Source organism: Caloenas nicobarica, chromosome 3, assembly GCF_036013445.1.
Source record: "Caloenas nicobarica isolate bCalNic1 chromosome 3, bCalNic1.hap1, whole genome shotgun sequence".
In the NCBI taxonomy this organism is placed as follows: Eukaryota; Metazoa; Chordata; class Aves; order Columbiformes; family Columbidae; genus Caloenas; species Caloenas nicobarica.
Genome location: NC_088247.1, coordinates 23,619,640 through 23,638,974, shown reverse-complemented (window position 1 = coordinate 23,638,974; position 19,335 = coordinate 23,619,640). Strand labels below are relative to the sequence as shown.

The 19,335-nt window shown below is 37.1% G+C and overlaps 1 protein-coding gene across 1 annotated transcript in view; it reads left to right on the top strand.

Annotated features, from left to right (window-relative positions):
* The window catches only part of CSMD1 (CUB and Sushi multiple domains 1), a 1,102,582-nt gene that overhangs the window by 841,313 nt on the left and 241,934 nt on the right, over positions 1–19,335 (top strand). The window contains 2 exon segments of the mRNA XM_065633007.1: positions 878–1,093; positions 3,831–4,019. Coding sequence (XP_065489079.1) covers positions 878–1,093; positions 3,831–4,019 — 405 coding nt within the window.

The window sequence follows — 19,335 nt, the reverse complement described above, 5'->3', positions numbered from 1 at the left end:
TCTTTGTTCCTGTGATAGTCTGAGAAGTATATTGGAAGTTTCTACTATTTAAAACATGGATTGGATTTTTGTTTAAAACTCATGGCATTTAAAATGTAAAATATATGACTTTCTAAGAAGCATGTTGTTCCCCACAGTAAATAATTGTATTTGTAAACCTAACCATTAGTCAAAATTTAATTAATTTAATTCATTGCTGGACTGGAAGTTGGCAAAAAAACCACAAAAAACCAAAAACCAAAAACCAAAACCAAAACCAAAACCAACCAAAACAAAAAAAAAGCAAAACCAAAAAAAACCAGTCATGACTTGAGTAAAGAACAGGTCCCCGAAAATATGAATCTGCACATAAGGAAGACCGTACATAAAAAATTGTATCTGCTTTGTACTTGTGTATGGGCACTTCCCTGCACTGTAGAGTAAAAAAGAGAACTGTGCTGGAAGAAATGCAAAAATAAAAAAATAATACAAAATTTTAGGCAATTATTAAAGCATGCTTCCTACTTTAATAGTGAGATCATGGTAGAGATTATAAATAAAAGAGACATACGGGAACTTGAATGAAATCTATCCAATACAAATTTAGATTTTTCAGGTTGCTGTATACAAATAACATCAAATCCAATCAGTTCTCTTCTGGGAGCTATTGATTTACAGTGACCTAAACAGACATTCACACTGCACATATTGATTTGTTGAGCCTATGTGCTTTCTGCAAGTTTTGTTCTCTGGATTTGGGGTTTTGATTCCATGTGTGACTTTTTCTAAAAATCTTTCCAGATAATAAAATATTTACTTTCTCTGTCACCTGTGTATAAAGGAAGATAAAATCGTCTGATAAAATGCTTTTCTTTCCCCCTCTTTAATATTTTTAAAGGTGTACAGCTGTTTTTTCATACTTTTCACCTTGAGAGCTCTCATGACTATTTGCTCATCACTGAAGATGGCAGCTTCACAGAACCAGTAGCCAGGTTAACTGGCTCAGTCTTACCCCCTACAATTAAAGCCGGCCTCTTCGGGAATTTTACTGCACAGCTTCGATTTATATCTGATTTTTCAATTTCTTATGAAGGCTTCAACATAACATTTTCTGGTAAGAAATTCCATTCTGCTAAATATCCAGAAACTATTTCCAGGTAATATTTTTACTTGTAGGTAGCAGAAACATTACGAAATACGAGGAAAAACAAACAAACCAAACCAAAACAACCAACCAAACAAAAAACCCAAACTCAATAGAAATCATATTGCCTCTATAGTAGAAAGCTGGCTCAGGTGGCTAACAGATTGAGGACGTTGGTGATGTGACTGGTTTAAGGACAAGTTGTCCCTGTTCTTAAAGAACCATCAACAGTGTGAAAAACAAGTTTGGAGGAAAATTAACAGGAAAAAATTAGAAAGATAGAAGATACTTCTTCAGAAGAAAGAAACTAACTATTGATTTACTAAAGGGAGTATAGATTGTAAAAAAGCAGTAATGTGCTAATTCAGAGTCACAGAGCATTCTAAATTGAAGATTTTGGAATAGAAAATGTATATATAAAAAGAAAATAAAAGATTTAGTAGCTGTTGATGTAGTAAGAAGTTATGATAATTTTTCTAAAAACTCTTTAAGACAATTGAAAAAATTTAGTTTACTGCTTCTTATTTACAGTCTTCTAAAACTAGATGACACACAAAATACACTTTTCCATTATTTTCTTTTCCAATCTCTTATTACTGGAATGTAGAATATTTACAGATACACATATGAATGAATCAACAATGACCTATTAGAGAGCAGTGTAGGAGAAAGGGACCTGGTGGACAGCAGGATGACCATGAGCCAGCACTGTGCCCTTGTGGCCAAGAAGGCCAATGGCATCCTGGGGTGTATTAGAAGCGGGGTGGTTAGTAGGTCGAGAGAGAGGTTCTCCTTCCCCTCTACTCTGCCCTGGTGAGACCTCATCTGGATTATTGTGTCCAATTCTGGGCCCCTCAGTTCAAGAAGGACAGGGAACTGCTTGAGAGAGTCCCACATAGGGCAACAAAGATGATTAAGGGAGTGGAGCATCTGCTGTGTGAGGAAAGGCTGAGGGAGTTGGGTCTCTTTAGTTTGGAGAAGAGGAGACTGAGGGGAGACCTCATTAATGTTTATAAATATATAAAGGGTGCATGTCACAAGGATGGAGCCAGGCTCTTCTCGGTGACAACCAATGATAGGACAAGGGGTAATGGGTTCAAGCTGGAACACGAGAGGTTCCACTTAAATTTGAGAAGAAACTTCTTCTCAGTGAGGGCAACAGAACACTGGAACAGACTGCGCAGGGAGGTTGTGGAGTCTCCTTCTCTGGAGACACTCAAAACCAGCCTGGATGCCTTCCTGTGCATCCTCATCTAGGTGTTCCTGCTCCGGCAGGGGGATTGGACTAGATGATCTTTTGAGGTACCCTCCAATCCCTAACATTCTGTGATTCTGTGAACTGCTCATTGAGATGCTCATGCATATGGATATTCTGTGCAAGAAGTACATAAGGAACTTAGATACCCAACTCTCTTACATAATTTTTCAAGACCTGAAAAACAGTTACTATGTTTTATTGAGATATGGCAATGTTTACAGATGAACATGCTATTAATGAATAATGTATTTCATTTAGTTCGCTTATTTTAAAAACTAAACAAAACAAAACACAAACAAATATAAGCACCTCACTGATTAGAGGAATAGTGCTGGCTTTCCTCGTATCAAAAGCTGAATTACATTAATTATGGATACTTTGGACTAACCAAATCAGAGATCAGCTAAATAACTTGTAGAAAAATACAAAAAAATATCATTATGGATGCAAGGGGGAAAATTGTAGAGTAATAAAGTATATGGGTCACAGAATTTTTCAAGCACAAGCAAAGGTTTGTGCTATATCTGCAACTGACATAGATAACCATCATATGCCATCATTTATATTAAAAAAATATTTTGTGAAATATTATCAAGTACACTAATTTTACAACACAAATGGGTGAGTCTGTGTTCTTTTTTTCACACAATCGGAATGTATTTCTCCATAGTAAGAAGTATTTAGGGAGAAGACCTTAACTTGTTTTGAATGTCGCCTAACACAGAACTTTGTCAAGAAAATTCTCAGGTGCCTAAAGGTTGGTCACAGAGTATCTCCATGTCCACCTCAGCCTTTATAGTTCTGAGCAGGGTTAGTAAATCATGTGTTTCCAAAACTTACAACTTTTGCCGGCAGAAACTGCTGTGGTTTATAGACTTCTTCTACTATTCAGGACCTTTCCACAAGGCAGTTACTATAGGGAAGGTTCTCTTTCTTCCTTTCTTTTATTCAGTAAGTCAGCTATTTAAACACTCATTCAGAAACGTTGGGTTGATTTCTTCCCCTGACTAAATGGAGTTTCTTCCTTTAAGTGGATTGGACCCTAACTTCCACCAACATCCAACGTAACTGCTTTAGAAAATGGCTTTTCTTATCAGTTATCAGAAGTGTTTGGGAGTTCAGATGAAATTAACTAAGAATTATATGCAGAGGATGTAATTAAACAAAATTATAGCAAACCACTTACACTACAAGCTGATTACAGCCCTTGAAACTATGAAAATAAATGTAGTGTGGGTGGGACACAATAGATACATAATTACTGTATATATAGCCATAATAGACATACAGAAACAGTACTGGGTTTTAGCGGAGAACACAACTCTGAAATATGTGTTTTCCAAGAGTTCCATACTGACACAATGCAACTAATTTGGTAAGCTTTTTTTTTTTTTTCCCATGTAGACAGCTTGCCCCATTTATTTATATATTATGTTTTATTGTCTACAGAATATGATCTGGAGCCATGTGATGATCCTGGTGTTCCTGCCTTCAGTAGGAGAATTGGTTTTCATTTTGGTGTTGGAGATTCCTTGATCTTTTCTTGTTTCCCTGGATATCGCCTGGAAGGTGCTAATAAACTTACCTGCCTGGGAGGTGGTCGGCGTGTATGGAGTGCACCTCTGCCAAGGTGTGTGGGTAGGTGGTCATATGCTTTCATTTCATTCATCAAATCGTTGATAACACATGGCATGTGTCAGAATACTAGGCAGAGAACAAAGTGCTTGGGTTGAAAGGATTGATCCCCAAGCTGTACAAACTTTAAAGACAGAGCAAGATATAATTAATGCATGTTTATTTTACTTAGAGAACAAAAATAAGAAAGAATTAGAATAGTTAGAATTAGGGTAGAAACTAAGATCAAAATGTGAGAGAAAATGTAAATCTACTTATTGAACAGTATGTTTGCCATAATTAAGATTCGTACTGTGTCTTTCAGGGTAAAGAAACAATGTTTAGAGCTTTTAAGGGAAAATAGCCTTTGTTAGAGCCCCCGTCTGGTTCTAAGGGTGTTTTTTTCATATTGTGTATTTATTCTTGTAACCCTAGCCTGTTGGGCTTGTTTTGTTTGTGTTGGTTGGTTGGTTGCTTTTAGTTTTCAGACTGTAAACTATATTATAGCATTATAAACTGTAATTTTTAAAATTAATGTGCTGTTGTTAAAAATCAGTAACTATAAGCTTGAACTGAGTGAACCGTTCTTTTCTGTGAAAAGCTATGGGACTGGATTTTATGAAATTTGTACTGTTCCTGTATTTGATTTGTGAGATGGTATTATCACCACCATGTGACATGAATCTGATCAGGTACTATTGACATAATGCTATTGAAATGTCAAATTGTTCCACACACCTCTAAATGGATTTCCTTAAGAGGGTTCTTGTTTCATATAAGATTTTATTTCATTAAGGGAGAAACATAGCTTCAGCTTGTTTCTTTTGTTTGTTTTAAAAGGCTGTATCTCTATATCTGAAAAAAGTCATATCACCTACATTGTATATACATGTAAGTTACACATATATAGTTTTTTTTATGGAAAAAATACGTTATTTCTAATTTTGTTTTAAAAACCTGGGCTTATTTAACCCATGATGAAAGAAACTAACATGAAATAGAAGTCAATATTATGTGTGGTTTGCCATAAATTTTGAAATTCTAGAGTTAAGTCCTAGGCCACTTTCAGCTTGATTTGTCTTAGAAGTATCACTAGCTTCTTAACACTGTCTGTGAATGTTGACTAACCAAGTGCACACCATCCTGCATCATAGAATCACAAATCATAGAACGGCCCAGGTTGGAAGTGACTTAGAAAGATCAGCTAGTGCAACCTTTTCTGGGAAAGAGAACCTAGATCAGATTATCTGGCACCCTCTCTAATTGCATCTTGAAAGCTAAAGCAATGAGGACTCCACCACAACCCTGGGAGGTTTGTTCCAGTATCTGATTGTTCTCACTGTATAAAAACTCTTTCTTATATTGAGAGCAATTTGTACCTGTTGCCTCTTGTCTTCTCCATGTTGCTCCTTATGAAGAGGGAGACTTCATCCTCTTTGTACTCTTCAGTAAAGGAATACCGTGATGAGGCCTCCCCGAGCCTTCTCTTCTCCAGGGAGAAGAGACCTAACTCCTTCAGTCCATATTGATTTAAAGCGTGCAGATTTCACTAGAATAATATTCACATACTCACTTTGAAACTAGCAGTTTCTTTTCCCTAATTTTGAGTGTTCAGCTATTCAATAGCTATCCATGTGTGTGAATGAAAATTAGCACCTTATTTCTCTGTTCTTGAAGAAAAGATGGCTTTTCATTGTGCATTATTACAGTTCTCAATAAATAATGTGTTAACCATCAGCTTTATCAATGTGTCACTAGGCTATATCCATGTGCAATTAAAACTGAAAATAAAAACTCTTGCTACTGCATGTAGCTTAACTCTTGCCCATTAAAAGAATTCCTTAACTAGCTGGTTCTAATACAGACAACATATTAATGTATTTAGTACCTATATAGTTTATAGGAAAAAACATGTCATGAATAAAAATAGTATTATAGTCTTATAGTATATTAGTATCTTCTAAGAAAATCACTGATATATTTTGAGGACTGACAGAAGAAAAGTAGATCTTTTAGAAAGAAAAGTGTTTCCACCTAATAAAAATATCTGTGAATGTTTTTAATTTCTGTGAAGTCATATCAAAGTACAATGATTCTATACCTGACATCTTAAAAAACATAGACGAAATGTAGAAAGGGAAAAATACTTGTATATTTAAATAATGATAGTCTCAAAAAAAAAAAAAAACCCTCCTCAAAACACCAAACACAGTCCTAAAAGACTGTAAGATTGTAAGATGACTGGATATTATGACAAATTACTAGAAGACACAAAGTATTACTAAAGTGAGAAGTTACAAATTGATTATCTAACTCCCCAGAGGGGAGTTGTGTGTCCATCTCTAGCTGTCATGTACCTGGAATTTAACTGCTTCCAGTACTACAGGTTGTGAGTAGGGGTTCTCAGTCAGCAGGTATTTTATAGTGGATGGGATTCAGATTCAGATCCAAACACCTACTTTTGACTGTGTGTGGTATTGTTGCGTATACAAGAGCAAGAATTTTGAGCTCTAGTTAGTGAAGTAAATAAAGTCAGTAGAAATCCTAGATTTAGGTATCTATTTTACAGTGAGATGAATCAGTCTTTGTGCACCATTTAGATGCCTAAATAGAGGGATTACTTCCATGTATTTATTTTTTTATTTGTTTATTTCTAGTCAGTAATTGATGAAAGTGTCCCAGTTGGCCTGTTTGTTCCTATTGCCTCACCTCAACAATTTTATTGCTCCTTTGTCATACACCTTGTTAGCACATGTATGAAACCTTGTAACCAAGAGGCCAGTTCCAGAGCAAAATTCCTTCTGTAATCCACCATATACCACCTTTGGATACCTGCATTTATGTTGCATTGGACCCTTTGAATTCCCATTTCTGCTACATTCCTGTGTGCTTTTATTTTTCTATTCTGAGATAATCTAATCTCTGAAATATTAATTGATACTGTCTATAGTATACATGGAAAGATGATATGCTTTATGAGTGATTTCTAGATTTCTAGACAAAGATTCCTGGATTATGGGTTGAAGGTACAGATTTTTTTTTGTTTGTTTCTTTTGTTTTGTTTTAGTGTTTTTATCTTTTAGAAAGCCTTTCCTACAAAATGTACAGTAATAAGAGATTCATACCTGATATCTTGAAAATGCTCACTTAGTTATTCCCATATTGCATATTGACATATTGCAAAGTTACAAAGATTACCAAAGTATTCAGTAATTAGCTTAATGAAGCACCAACCATTAGCCATGAATTTATAGGACTAGTGTAATCACTTACTCTGCCAGGCACAGATATGCCTGCATATTCTCCCAAGTATAATTTAGAGTTCATATCCAATCATATGTATACATGATAAGTTTGTAATTCATCTAGAAAAGAAATTTATTTACTGAGAGCTCAACATTTCCTTTTTTGTTCTTTTTATGTTCAGTTTTGAATAAATATATAGAATGATTCTAAGACACCTGTTGTTAAATCCATGTATAAGACTACTTCATAATTGATAAAGAAAGCCTTTAATAAATTTCGAACAGACAAATGGCACTGACCTAAAACAATATAGCTAAATAACTCTTTTAACTCAGTCTATGAAGAAAATTTTGTCTCTAACAATGCAGCAGATTAAAGATATCTATAACACGACTAAGACAAAAACAAAGAAAGAAACTCTGCTAAGAAGCTGAGGGAAACTGAAGGGAAAAGGCTCACCCAGTGCCCTTCAGTTCAAGCTGCTTTCATATGGCTTTTAGCACCAAGAATGTTTACAGAGGTCCCATTTCTTGTTGCCATGGCACCTAAGACCTTTGGGGTGAAGATATCCTCTTACCTTGAAGAGGAGTTCACACAAAGGCTACTTTCTTGAAAGACTGAAAAGAAACTACTTGACCTGAAATCTGCTGGCTTTAGAGTATACATTCAGAAGTTAAATCTAGTCTCAACTCAGTGGCACAAATTCATAAGTACATTACTGAGTTCAATAGTCTCTTGATTGTTTCTTCCTCAGTATCGTTCCTACATTTACAAAACTCATCTAGATGATACATACATGCCAACTGTTATATATCAATAAGGATTTTTTGTTCATTCTAGAACACGTGGTAATATATACTTTCATGATTATTTTCATCAGATTCAAGATGAAAGTCCTTCAAATTTAATTTATTTTTATATTTTTATTTAATTTATAAACTAAACATTCACACAAGCACATACTGATTTGTGTCACAGAAATAGTACAGAGTTTCATCTGCTCGTGAAAAAAAACAACAAACCAGCAGGGTTTCCATCCTTCATCCAATTAAATAATTTGAAGTCCTTCCCCCAGGGTTCACCTCCAACGTGTTCTGAAGTTTTCCTGGTCAGAGAACTATTTGTGTCTTTCCACTATTTCTTCTCCTTTAAAGAGTTGTTTTCCAGGTAAGGCAAAAGGAGAGCTTGGAAGATCTGGTTAGCCTAACATCATAACCCTGGCATTTTTAGTCTAAGATTTGAGTCCCATAGAGACTCCATTATCATCATTTTCACTGGCCTCCATGCACCTCCATGCAGTGCAGGTAGATGGTCTTCCCCTGAATTTCAAAGATCTTTACCTGACTGTCTGGAAGTTGTTAGGCTCTCAGAATAAGGCATCATCCCTTGTTCTTCAGTAAGCACCTTCCTTTTCACAGCAAAAAGACACCACCGAGTCTATCTGCAAAATCAGTTAATGTTCATAATCAGATACATGTTCATAAACAAGTGTCCTTGTAAATCTTATTTCCATGTGTCAACCCTTCACTCTATGTCTTTTCAATTAGAATGATTTTAATGTTTATCTCAGCCATGCACATCAAGTGGTTATGCAGTATTATTTCAGCTCATCACAGAGTTTTGAAGACTATACCTATAGTTTCCCTTTGGGTCATCACTCCTTTTCTTTTAAAAGAAAGGTAGTGGGGTCATCCATAAAGAAATCTCCTTTCCTGTAAGAGTGTTGCAGAAGCAGCCCCAAAATCAATTTATTCAGGTGACAAGCTCAAAACAGACTTCAATCTAACCAGAAAAGTTTAGCGGAGAACAAACTAGAAACAGGGTTTATCCAAAATCATTGAGAACTCTGACAATATTATAAAACACAGATTCAAATACCAGTTGGGAGTTCAAATACTACACAGTCGATTCATACTCAGGGGATCCCCAGAACTTTGGAAAGATGATTTGAAATGTGCATCTACTCACAAAAATGAGGACTGTCAAGGGTAACCCAGGTATGATCACTCACCAATACAGCAAGGTTTCTTAATCCTCAAGGAAATTTCCTTAGACGACATCCTGGATGTAAGGAGGAGATTCTTCAACTGCAAACCCAGCTCCAAGGAAGACCAATTCCATCTCTGTCAGGCTGCATTTATACCCCAGTTCAATCAGAGCTTGTGGTAATTTATGGTAGTGGCCTAAGAACTTGTCTCAACCAAGGCATTTCATCGGTCAGGGGCCATATCTGTTGACCAATGGGTATGTACATGACCACAGAGGTGCATCAGTCTAGAAGTTTCTGGGGCTTTCATGGTGGGGGAAAGTGAACCTATCACAAAAAACTTCCTCAAAAGCACTCAAATAACAATATTGACTTTCCTGTCAAATGTGCTAGTAGTTGAGATCTGCAGATGAGACACTTCAGTCTCTTTTCACACAAGAATACTGTTTCCTGTCTTTCTAGTAACCATGATTACACTTGGAAGAGTTGTCCTGCAGTCTTAACTAGTGACTCACTCCAGTCAGTATCCTACACTAAGGCTTTTTCTGCAGTTACCTGCAGTATAAAGGACATAGACAGTCTTCTGAAGAAAAAAAATGGCTGGCTACCTTTATATAACTGTAAATGTACGTTCACAGTGTCCTCTTTCACTCTTCAAAATTTACTGTAACTGAGAAGAATGTAAGATTAAGGGGAACTGAGAGAAACACTCTGCTGCTTTGCCATTTTCTGCAATGCACAGCTAATGCCAAGGTGAAAATACCATCCTAGAAATCCTGGCACAGGGGTACCTGGAAAATAAACATGCACTGTGTCTTGAAAAAGAAATGACACTAAAATAACCCATATCTTTAGATTTGAGAGTACTGATATAAGCATCTGGTTTTTTACTATTCTGAAACAGCTTGTCACCTGCAAGGTTGTTAACATTATCATCTGGCACATTACTGTAATTGACATGTTTTCTATGTGTTGTAGGTCTAATTTCCCAAATTTACTTCTGAATAATTTAATTATTATTTAAACTTACTGGGCTTGTGTTTGTTGTTGTGCTTGTGTGGGGGTAAAAAACAAGCTACTGGAGTACAGACAAGCTTCTCCTGATTATCTTTTATCTGTTTGAGATTTGAAAAGAGAAAACAATTTCTTTCCTCTTCATTCATTGGCATCTCATCCTACGCTATTTGTTGTTTTATTGTAATTGTGTCAATTATTGTACCAGTATTTTCCAGAAAATTGTATTTAAAAAAAAAAAAAAGTGTTTGATTACTAATTGTGGTTATGGTGGGTTATTGACAATACTTCCTCATATATAATTTATTCCCATGATGTCACTTTTACATAGTTGCAAATGCATTTATACATTTAAACTTATTTCATGGCTGTGTGAACAGAATTGCCCAAGAGTGTAGACACATACCCTTCTCACTTTTTCCTTCAAGCAATAGCTCTTTTTTCTCCACTTATAATTACATAATTCTATTACAGTTTCATTTACGTTTCGCAGTTGACTACTTTTTCCTGAGGACAAAGCCCAGCTTCTAGTGAGTTAGTCCACCTAGAGTACAGATCTGAGAGTACAGCTCCCAGGCAGTCATGCACTTGTGTGCATCCCCAAAACGATGAATCTCAGAAGCTTGATGAATACTGGAGTCCAGAAATGAGGTGAAACAACACCTTAGTCTGTTGAAGTCCCTGATTCTGAGGCTAATGTCCACCTAGAGGAGGCTACCTTCAGCTGCTATCTTGTTGTCTTCACTAGCCTTTTGAAGAGGAACCACACAATTTGTCTGGGAAATCTGTTATTAAGGCAAATTTTCTAGAACTCATCTGCCAAACCAGGACTATTCTTTTAATCATACGTTTCTTACCTTTCAGTTTGCTTTAAGTCAAATTAGTCAGGAGCTTTCTACAACTCTGTATTGGGGTTGTGCTACAGTTAAAAAAATAGAACTGGAAGATTCATAGTTTAAGAGAAGAAATATTCCTATAAGTAATTTCATGTAACAATTCAATGAACCAACACAATCAACACAAAAAATAGATCTTGAATCCAGAAGAAGATCTTGAATCCAGAAGATGCTCCCCCTCCCCACACTGTATACATTCTTCCAGCTTACTGCTGTATTCCAAAGGTTTTGTTGTCATGCAGCACTGCAGAATGCTGTTCCTGGCCACATGCATTTCATATTCCCTTCTGCACACTGGCATGGCTTTGACATAGAATCATAGAATCATTTAGGTTGGAAAAGACCTTTAAGATCCTTGAGTACAACTGCCAACACTGCCAAGCCTGCCACTAAACAATGTCCCTAAGTGCCACATGTACACATCTTTTAATTACCTCCAGGGATGGTGACCGAACCACTTCCCTGGGCAGCCTGTTCCAAAAGCAGTTGTCAGTACTTAGAAAAGTTAGATGCTGCTCTCCTTAATTTTTTTGGATACTAGTGGCAGTATGTGCAAAAGCATCAAATGCATGCATTTGATATACATCTAAATCATCTCCTAATTACTTTTTGAAATATCACTTTATCATTTGCAAAGATCCTCTAACAGGTGAGGAATGAACCTTTTAATTTTGGTATTCCTTTATGGTGCACTGTCATGAGCTGATGAAATTCTGAAAGAGGGGAGACATTTCATTCTTCCCTTCCTACTTGCCAAAGATGTGCTGTTCACTGATTATCAAAGGCAATGGGTAGAAACCTGAGCGGAGAGACCTTTATAGTGAATTGCAAGATACAGTGCCTAAGTATAGGTACCTTCTATTTCAAAAGATATTTGAGAAATTGCTAGTTTACCCTGCTGGATTTGTTAATTTCTGAGGGTACAATACCTTATATGTATATTTATTAGATCACAGAAGATATGGCTCTGCTATATGAAAAGTTTAGGTACAAAATAATAAATTCAATTTATTCCATCATATTCTGTCTGTAATATTAATGAAAAAAATGAAGCAGTAGTAAGATTATATGACAAAATGAAAGTAAATATTTCATCGTATTTACTAATAATTTTCTTTTAACTCCTTAATATCTTGGCTAATGTGAATGGCCTTTACCACGCCTCTCTACTCAGCATTAAGGCTGAAGAGCTACGCATGTTATTAGAGATGGTTACTTTTCCCTGTTCACGAGGACATGTAACTAAACACATTCATCACCTCTTCCAGGATTTAGGCATTCATATCCCACATGATAATGGGAAGGAAAGTTTGAATTCGTTCTTGAACTCTCCTTTCTGAGATTATCTTAATTTAGATTTTCATTCTATTACCTGATTTGCATACTGCTTCTGTCTACTTGTCTGGGTTTTCCCTGATCACTATCTCATTAAGAAATTGTGAAAAATTTTACCTAGGATATACCATGAAATATTATTTGTACACTGTACACTGCACAATAACTTCAGTTCAAACTAGCCTTTCACCATAAGCATTGCATAGAGTTCAAGCATAACACACTAATACAAAAACATGGTTTTAAGTGCTGTGTGGTTTTTTTTTTGGTTCGTTGGTTTCTTAACCTGCATTACTTTCCTGTCCTCCATTATTCATTTCAACTACATGGACTGTTCCTAATGCAAGCTGTGAAAAAATTAAAGGATAAAGCTGAAAAGAAACACCTACTTAATGTTTTTGCTTCATATTTAAATGGTGTTGCTCCTTTATTAAATTTTACATGTCGCTTGATTTTTAATGGTGCATAGATACAGTATTTAAATAAAGTCTTCATCGAGGTATTGTTCACTGATATTCACATTAATATCACAATAATTTATCATATTTGGTTGTTATAATAAATACTACATGAATAATTAATGATAGGGTGCTACAATAAATTGCTGACACTTTAATAAGCTGTTTCTTTTTAATAGTTTTGTTAGTATTCATTGCAAAATCATCAATTATAATTAATAGACTCTGTCATGTTGTAGCATTGAGTTAATTTCCATCAAAACTGAAACATAACTGGAAATACTGTTAGCCTGAATAGCACTGGAGATTCCTGAGACCATTGAGATCTGGCATTCATTGTTTTTAAATTCTCTGTAGCAGAAAATTGGAATTCGAGTTCACCTTTGAGAAGTCAGACTAAGTCTCAAAATTGCTATTCATTTTTAACTACTGTTTAGGCAGAGAGAGCTCTCATTTAAGAGCTGCTCATGAGAAAGAAATCTTATACACCATCAGTATTCATATCTCTGAATTTTCATGCAGTGTCCAGGATCCACTGTATTTTGGAACTCTATATTTAAATGCTGCCACATTTAAATTGTTAGATCCTTTGGTTGTTTTCTATTTCATAAAACATATTTAATAAAGTTATTTACTAGATTTTCTATAATTCCTATTTCTTTATCTTACAACATTGCATTTTTAGAAATACAGTTGAAAGCATTTTTTTAAATCTGTTTTTCTGTCCCCTTATTTTTCTGTCAATGTTTGACAAAATTAAATATTTGTTCGAGTTAGTGTTTGAGTCCTACTGTATATGAATCTTCAAAATATAGTGCAATAGAGTAATTACAGGTTTGAGTTTTCTCTATTTCAAAACTGAAACTTTAATAATCAGGAAACACTGACACATTTCAGCTGGTGCGTAGTGGGCATTCTAACTGTTTTCAAGATGAAGTAGAGGAGTGATTTGTATGAGACCTTAATCATCTTAATCTGAGACCTGGTATGAAATTTTAATTACCTGTATTCAGAAAGAATAGCAATTGCTTCAGGTCACCCTTTTGGCTTCTTTCTACATTTTGAGATTGTATATGCTAAATATTTTTTCTTGATAAGGCAAATAATGTAGGGGTGTTATCTTCACAGGTCATTATCAGATGATACGAGAAAGAGTAGAAAAAAATCTTAAAAAAAAAAAAAAGAAAAATGCCCTCATCTTGGATTCTGCCAATAATCCCCTGAGACCAATTAACATCATAGGATTTGTTTTGAGAACCTGAGGTGTATCTTATGTCAAAGGTACATAGATTGAAAACTAATTAAGCAAACCTGAAAAAAGGCTTTGCCTGCTGTGTAGTCCTTCCTTTCCTTCTGCATTATTTTTGGCAATGAAATGGTGAAAAAAAATACAGAATAAGAGGTCTGTTTTCAGTGAGGCATTTCAGTAGGCTTTTCAATGAGGTCTTCTAACCTCACCACCACTGTACGAGTGTTGCTTAAAGAATGTTGAGAGAAGCTTGTAAATACATGCTTTATTAATGCAGTCCATAGCTTGATGACCTACCTTGACTTCAAATCTATCTTAGAGAAGCAAATGAGGAGGGAAAAAGGGAAGAAGAGAGAGTGGAAAAAAAGGGAAGAAGAGAGAGATTAAAAAGGGAATGCCATTGCTCAGGCACCAGCTGGGAAGAGGTAGGAGAGAGTTCTCAGACAAATATCTCTCCAGTAAAGATAGTGGTGACAAACATGGTGATGAAAAAAAAAGGCAACGTCTTCCTGCTTTCTCCTTAGTACAGTTATATTTTTCATGAAGACCTTCTCAAGCTCCTCATTGGTAGCTTATGATAACTGTTAGCAGTGATTGGAGCATGTGTAGGTGTTGCAGATTAAATAGTAGTTAAGTTTTGTGCATGTATATTATTGTGTAATATTTATTGTGTTTTTAAATAATTGTTATCTGCCCCTTATCTACTAGGCTGTATTCCAATATGAAGTTATAGACTAAAAGCCACCAGGTTTGGAAAAGTGTGATGTTAGTGTAGAGTTATAAGCTAAAAACTACAAGGCAAAAGAGTGACAAGTGTGGTGAGAACAGTACGATTTAAAAATCAATGGCAGTCACTTCTTAGGAGAATTCTGGCATAACAGTGGTTCGGAATTTAGCGGTGCCAGCTGAGAACAAGATGGCTTGTGGTACCAGAGTGAAGGCACTGCCACAGCAGCCTGGCAGCCTGGTAGATGAAAGGCTACAGGCTCATAGATTGAGTTCTGGCCACAGAATTGGAGACACAGGACTGTGAGCATAACACATGTTAAGGTACTGTGCTACAGAGGTGCTGGACAAACAACATGTGCACCCTGGCTTGATGCAGCATTCCGGTTAACATGATGCTGTGCTTTATCCATGATCCCCTTTGTTCTTGTTTTAATGTTGTATGACTGTGCTACTGGGTAACAATATCAACTGTCTGAGCTCAGCTGCTTCTCATTTTTTTATGAACTGCTGCACAATTTTGTAAATACAACAAAGGTATCCTGCACTCAGTAGAGTGCTTTGTGGCAGAGAAGCCTTTAAACTGACGATGTATTACTTTTATTTGATCTCTGCTTTGGAGATCTGCTTAAAATCCTGTCAAACCTTTTAGCAAGATGTATAGAAGAAAAATAATAAAGCAAACTTTTCCATTAAACAAAGTTATCACTACATTTTTACATGTACCGTATTTCAAAGTATTTCAAGAATCCCTGAATTTTGTTTGTTTTATAGAGTTTGTGTTCATATTCAAGAAGTGTTTGATGATCTTCAAAAGATCTACCCTCTGCAGTTTCCTTTTATCCAATTTCAAGTGAGACAATGAAAGAAGAAGAAGAAAAGTTACTTATGTAAATAGAATTTAAGTGACTTTATTAAGCAAAAGAACAAAGAATGGGGTTAAGTATCTGTTCCAGGCAGATTGCTCCCACTGCAAGAGAATAAAAGAACAGTTTGATAAGGTAGCATTTTCCAGTCTGCTGCAGTCCTCAGCAAGGTTATAAAAGACAACTCAGAAACCGATATGAAAATAAAGCAAACAGTTCCTCCACTAAAACCTTTTATATGTGGACATAAGTAGTAAACATTTTGAATTCTAAGGTGCATGATTTTCATTTTACAATAAATAAATAAAAATAACTTTAAAAAGAAGACAAGATTCAAAAACTGTAGTAAAGAGTTAGATTAATCTGCTTTTATCTGCTTTATACCTTTTGAAATGTAGAACAAGTACCATATAGACTTTAGTTTTTTTTTCTTTTTAAAGAACCTGAGTTTAAGGGATCTTGTCTTTTGACTGCTGTGGTCTGGCAGATTTGAGAAGTGAAGGACCTGAATTGGAACCATATAAGCAGCTGATATTTACAGAACAAATTTTGTTTAGTACGTGCTAGTTTAAGCTATGTTGCAAGCCATTTAGATGTGATGATATTAACTTTTTTTAAGCACTGACAGCCAAACTATATAGAAAAAGTTTGGGAGCTGAGATTTTATGGAATTTATTCTTCATTTACACACAAAAGCAAAAACACCCGTAGCACTATGAGCACATTTTTATTTAAATTAGCTACAGTAAATTACTATGCATTACAACTCAGTTACAACAAAATCTTGCTGCATACAACATAGTTGGGCCCAAGATAGTTGGTTAACATTCAGGGACTGCTTCTACCAAGCTCAAGATCAGTGCATCCCAAGGCGCAGGAAGTCAAGGAAAGGAGCCAGGAGACCTGCGTGGTTAAACAGGGAACTCCTGTATAAGCTCAAGTGGAAGAGGAGAGTTTACAAATCATGGAAAGAGGGGCTGGCCACTTGGGAAGAATATAAGGCTGTTGTTAGAGGATGTAGGGAGGCAACTAGGAAAGCTACGGCCTCCTTAGAGTTAAAACCTGGCAAGAGGGGTCAAGGACAACAGAAAGAGCTTCTTCAAATACATGGCAGATAAAACTAACACCAGAGGCAATGTAGGCCCACTGATGAATGGGGTGGGTGCCGTGGTGACAGAAGATACAGAGAAGGCAGAGCTACTGAATGTCTTCTTTGACTACTCTGCCGGAGGCTGTCCTGAGGATCCCCGTACCCCTGAGGCCTCAGAGGAAGGCAGGGCAATGGAGGAGTTTGCCTTGGTTGATGAGGATTGGGTTAGGGACCAGTTAAGCATGCTGGACATCCATAAATCCATGGGTCCAGATGGGATGCACCCGCGGGTGCTGAGGGAGCTGGCTGAAGTCATTGCTGGACCACTCTCCATCATCTTTGCCAAGTCTTGGGAAACGGGAGAGGTGCCTGAGGACTGGAGGAAAGCAAATGTCACTCCGGTCTTCAAAAAGGGCAAGAAGGAGGACCCGGGCAACTATAGACTGGTCAGCCTCACCTCCATCCCTGGGAAAGTGATGGAGCACCTTATCCTTGGTGCCATCTTAAGACATATCAAGGATAAGAGGGTCATTAGGAGCAATCAACATGGCTTCATGAAGGGGAAGTCGTGTTTGACCAACCTCATAGCCTTTTATGAGGACATAACGAGGTGGATTGACGATGGCAGAACAGTGGATGTGGTCTACCTTGACTTCAGTAAAGCATTTGACACCGTCTCCCACAGTATCCTCACGGCAAAACTGAGGAAGTGTGGACTGGATGATCGGGTAGTGAGGTGGACTGCAAACTGGCTGAAGGAAAGAAGCCAGAGAGTCGTGGTCAATGGGGCGGAGTCTGGTTGGAGGCCTGTATCTAGTGGAGTGCCTCAAGGGTCAGTTCTGGGACCAATACTGTTCAATATATTCATCAATGACTTGGATGAGGGAATTGAGTGTACTATCAGCAAGTTTGCTGATGACACCAAGCTGGGAGGAGTGGCTGACACGCCAGAGGGCTGTGCTGCCATCCAGCGAGATCTGGACAGGCTAGAGAGTTGGGCGGGGAAAAATTTAATTAAATATAACAAGGGCAAGTGTAGAGTCTTGCATCTGGGCAGGAAAAACCCCAGGTTCCAGTATAGGTTGGGGAATGACCTATTAGAGAGCAGTGTAGGGGAAAGGGACCTGGGGGTCCTGGTGGACAGCAGGATGACCATGAGCCAGCACTGCGCCCTTGTGGCCAAGAAGGCCAATGGCATCCTGGGGCGTATTAGAAGGGGGGTGGTTAGTAGGTCGAGAGAGGTTCTCCTTCCTCTCTACTCTGCCCTGGTGAGACCTCATCTGGAATATTGTGTCCAGTTCTGGGCCCCTCAGTTCAAGAAGGACAAGGAACTGCTGGAGAGAGTCCAGCGCAGGGCCACAAAGATGATTAAGGGAGTGGAGCATCTCCCTTATGAGGAAAGGCTGAGGGAGCTGGGTCTCTTTAGCTTGGAGAAGAGGAGACTGAGGGGTGACCTCATCAATGTTTATAAATATATAAAGGGTGGGTGTCACGAGGATGGAGCCAGGCTCTTCTCGGTGACAACCAATAGTAAGACAAGGGGTAATGGGTTCAAGCTGGAACACAAGAGGTTCCACTTAAATTTGAGAGAAACTTCTTCTCAGTGAGGGTGATGGAACACTGGAACAGGCTGCCCAGGGAGGTTGTGGAATTCTCCTTCTCTGGAGACATTCAAAAATGGCCTGGACGCCTTCCTGTGTAACCTCACCTGGGTGTTCCTGCTCTGGCAGGGGGATTGGACTAGATGATCTTTTGAGGTCCCTTCCAATCCCTAACATTCTGTGATTCTGTGATTCTGTGATAAGGCTGTATTCTTAAAGAAGGTCACCCCTTGCTCCTCATCCTCAGCTAAGGATGCACAGCTATTCACTGAGGACATCAGAAAGGTAGCCCCTGTTCTTAAGTTACAGATGATTAAAATCTAATGTTTTATAAAGGAGCTAAAAATCCATATTTGTTGTTCTTTTTTCATGTCTGAATGTTTTTTCTGTAGTTCTTCAAATTAGGGAACTAGATTAGCTAGAACATTCTTAACATGTGAGTGTTCAGTACTATTGCAGTGCTTAGAATCTAATTCTTTTATAGTCTCAATAAAGCTTCATTTTAATTATTCCGACTTTTTTATTTATAGTCTAATTCCAATTAATCAGACCCTTTTAACATGAAAACAACCTCTTAATTTTATAGATCTCGTCAAAACACAGTAGGCGCTATTTCACATTACTTCTGCAATATGCCTTTTGTTCTTTCTCCCTCAGACTCAAAATAATTGTGTATGAGTTGCAACAATCTCTCTGTGTCCTTCCTAGAGGAGAGAGAAGTCTCTCCTGCCCTCAAGAATGGAAGCTTTTTGTCGTTTCTTATGACATCTAATGAATTATCAGACTTTCACTTTCATGTGATAAAATTCCCTACTAGTTTTCTTTATTTGTCTATTTTTGCTCAAAACAGACTTTTGTACATATTCTCTGAT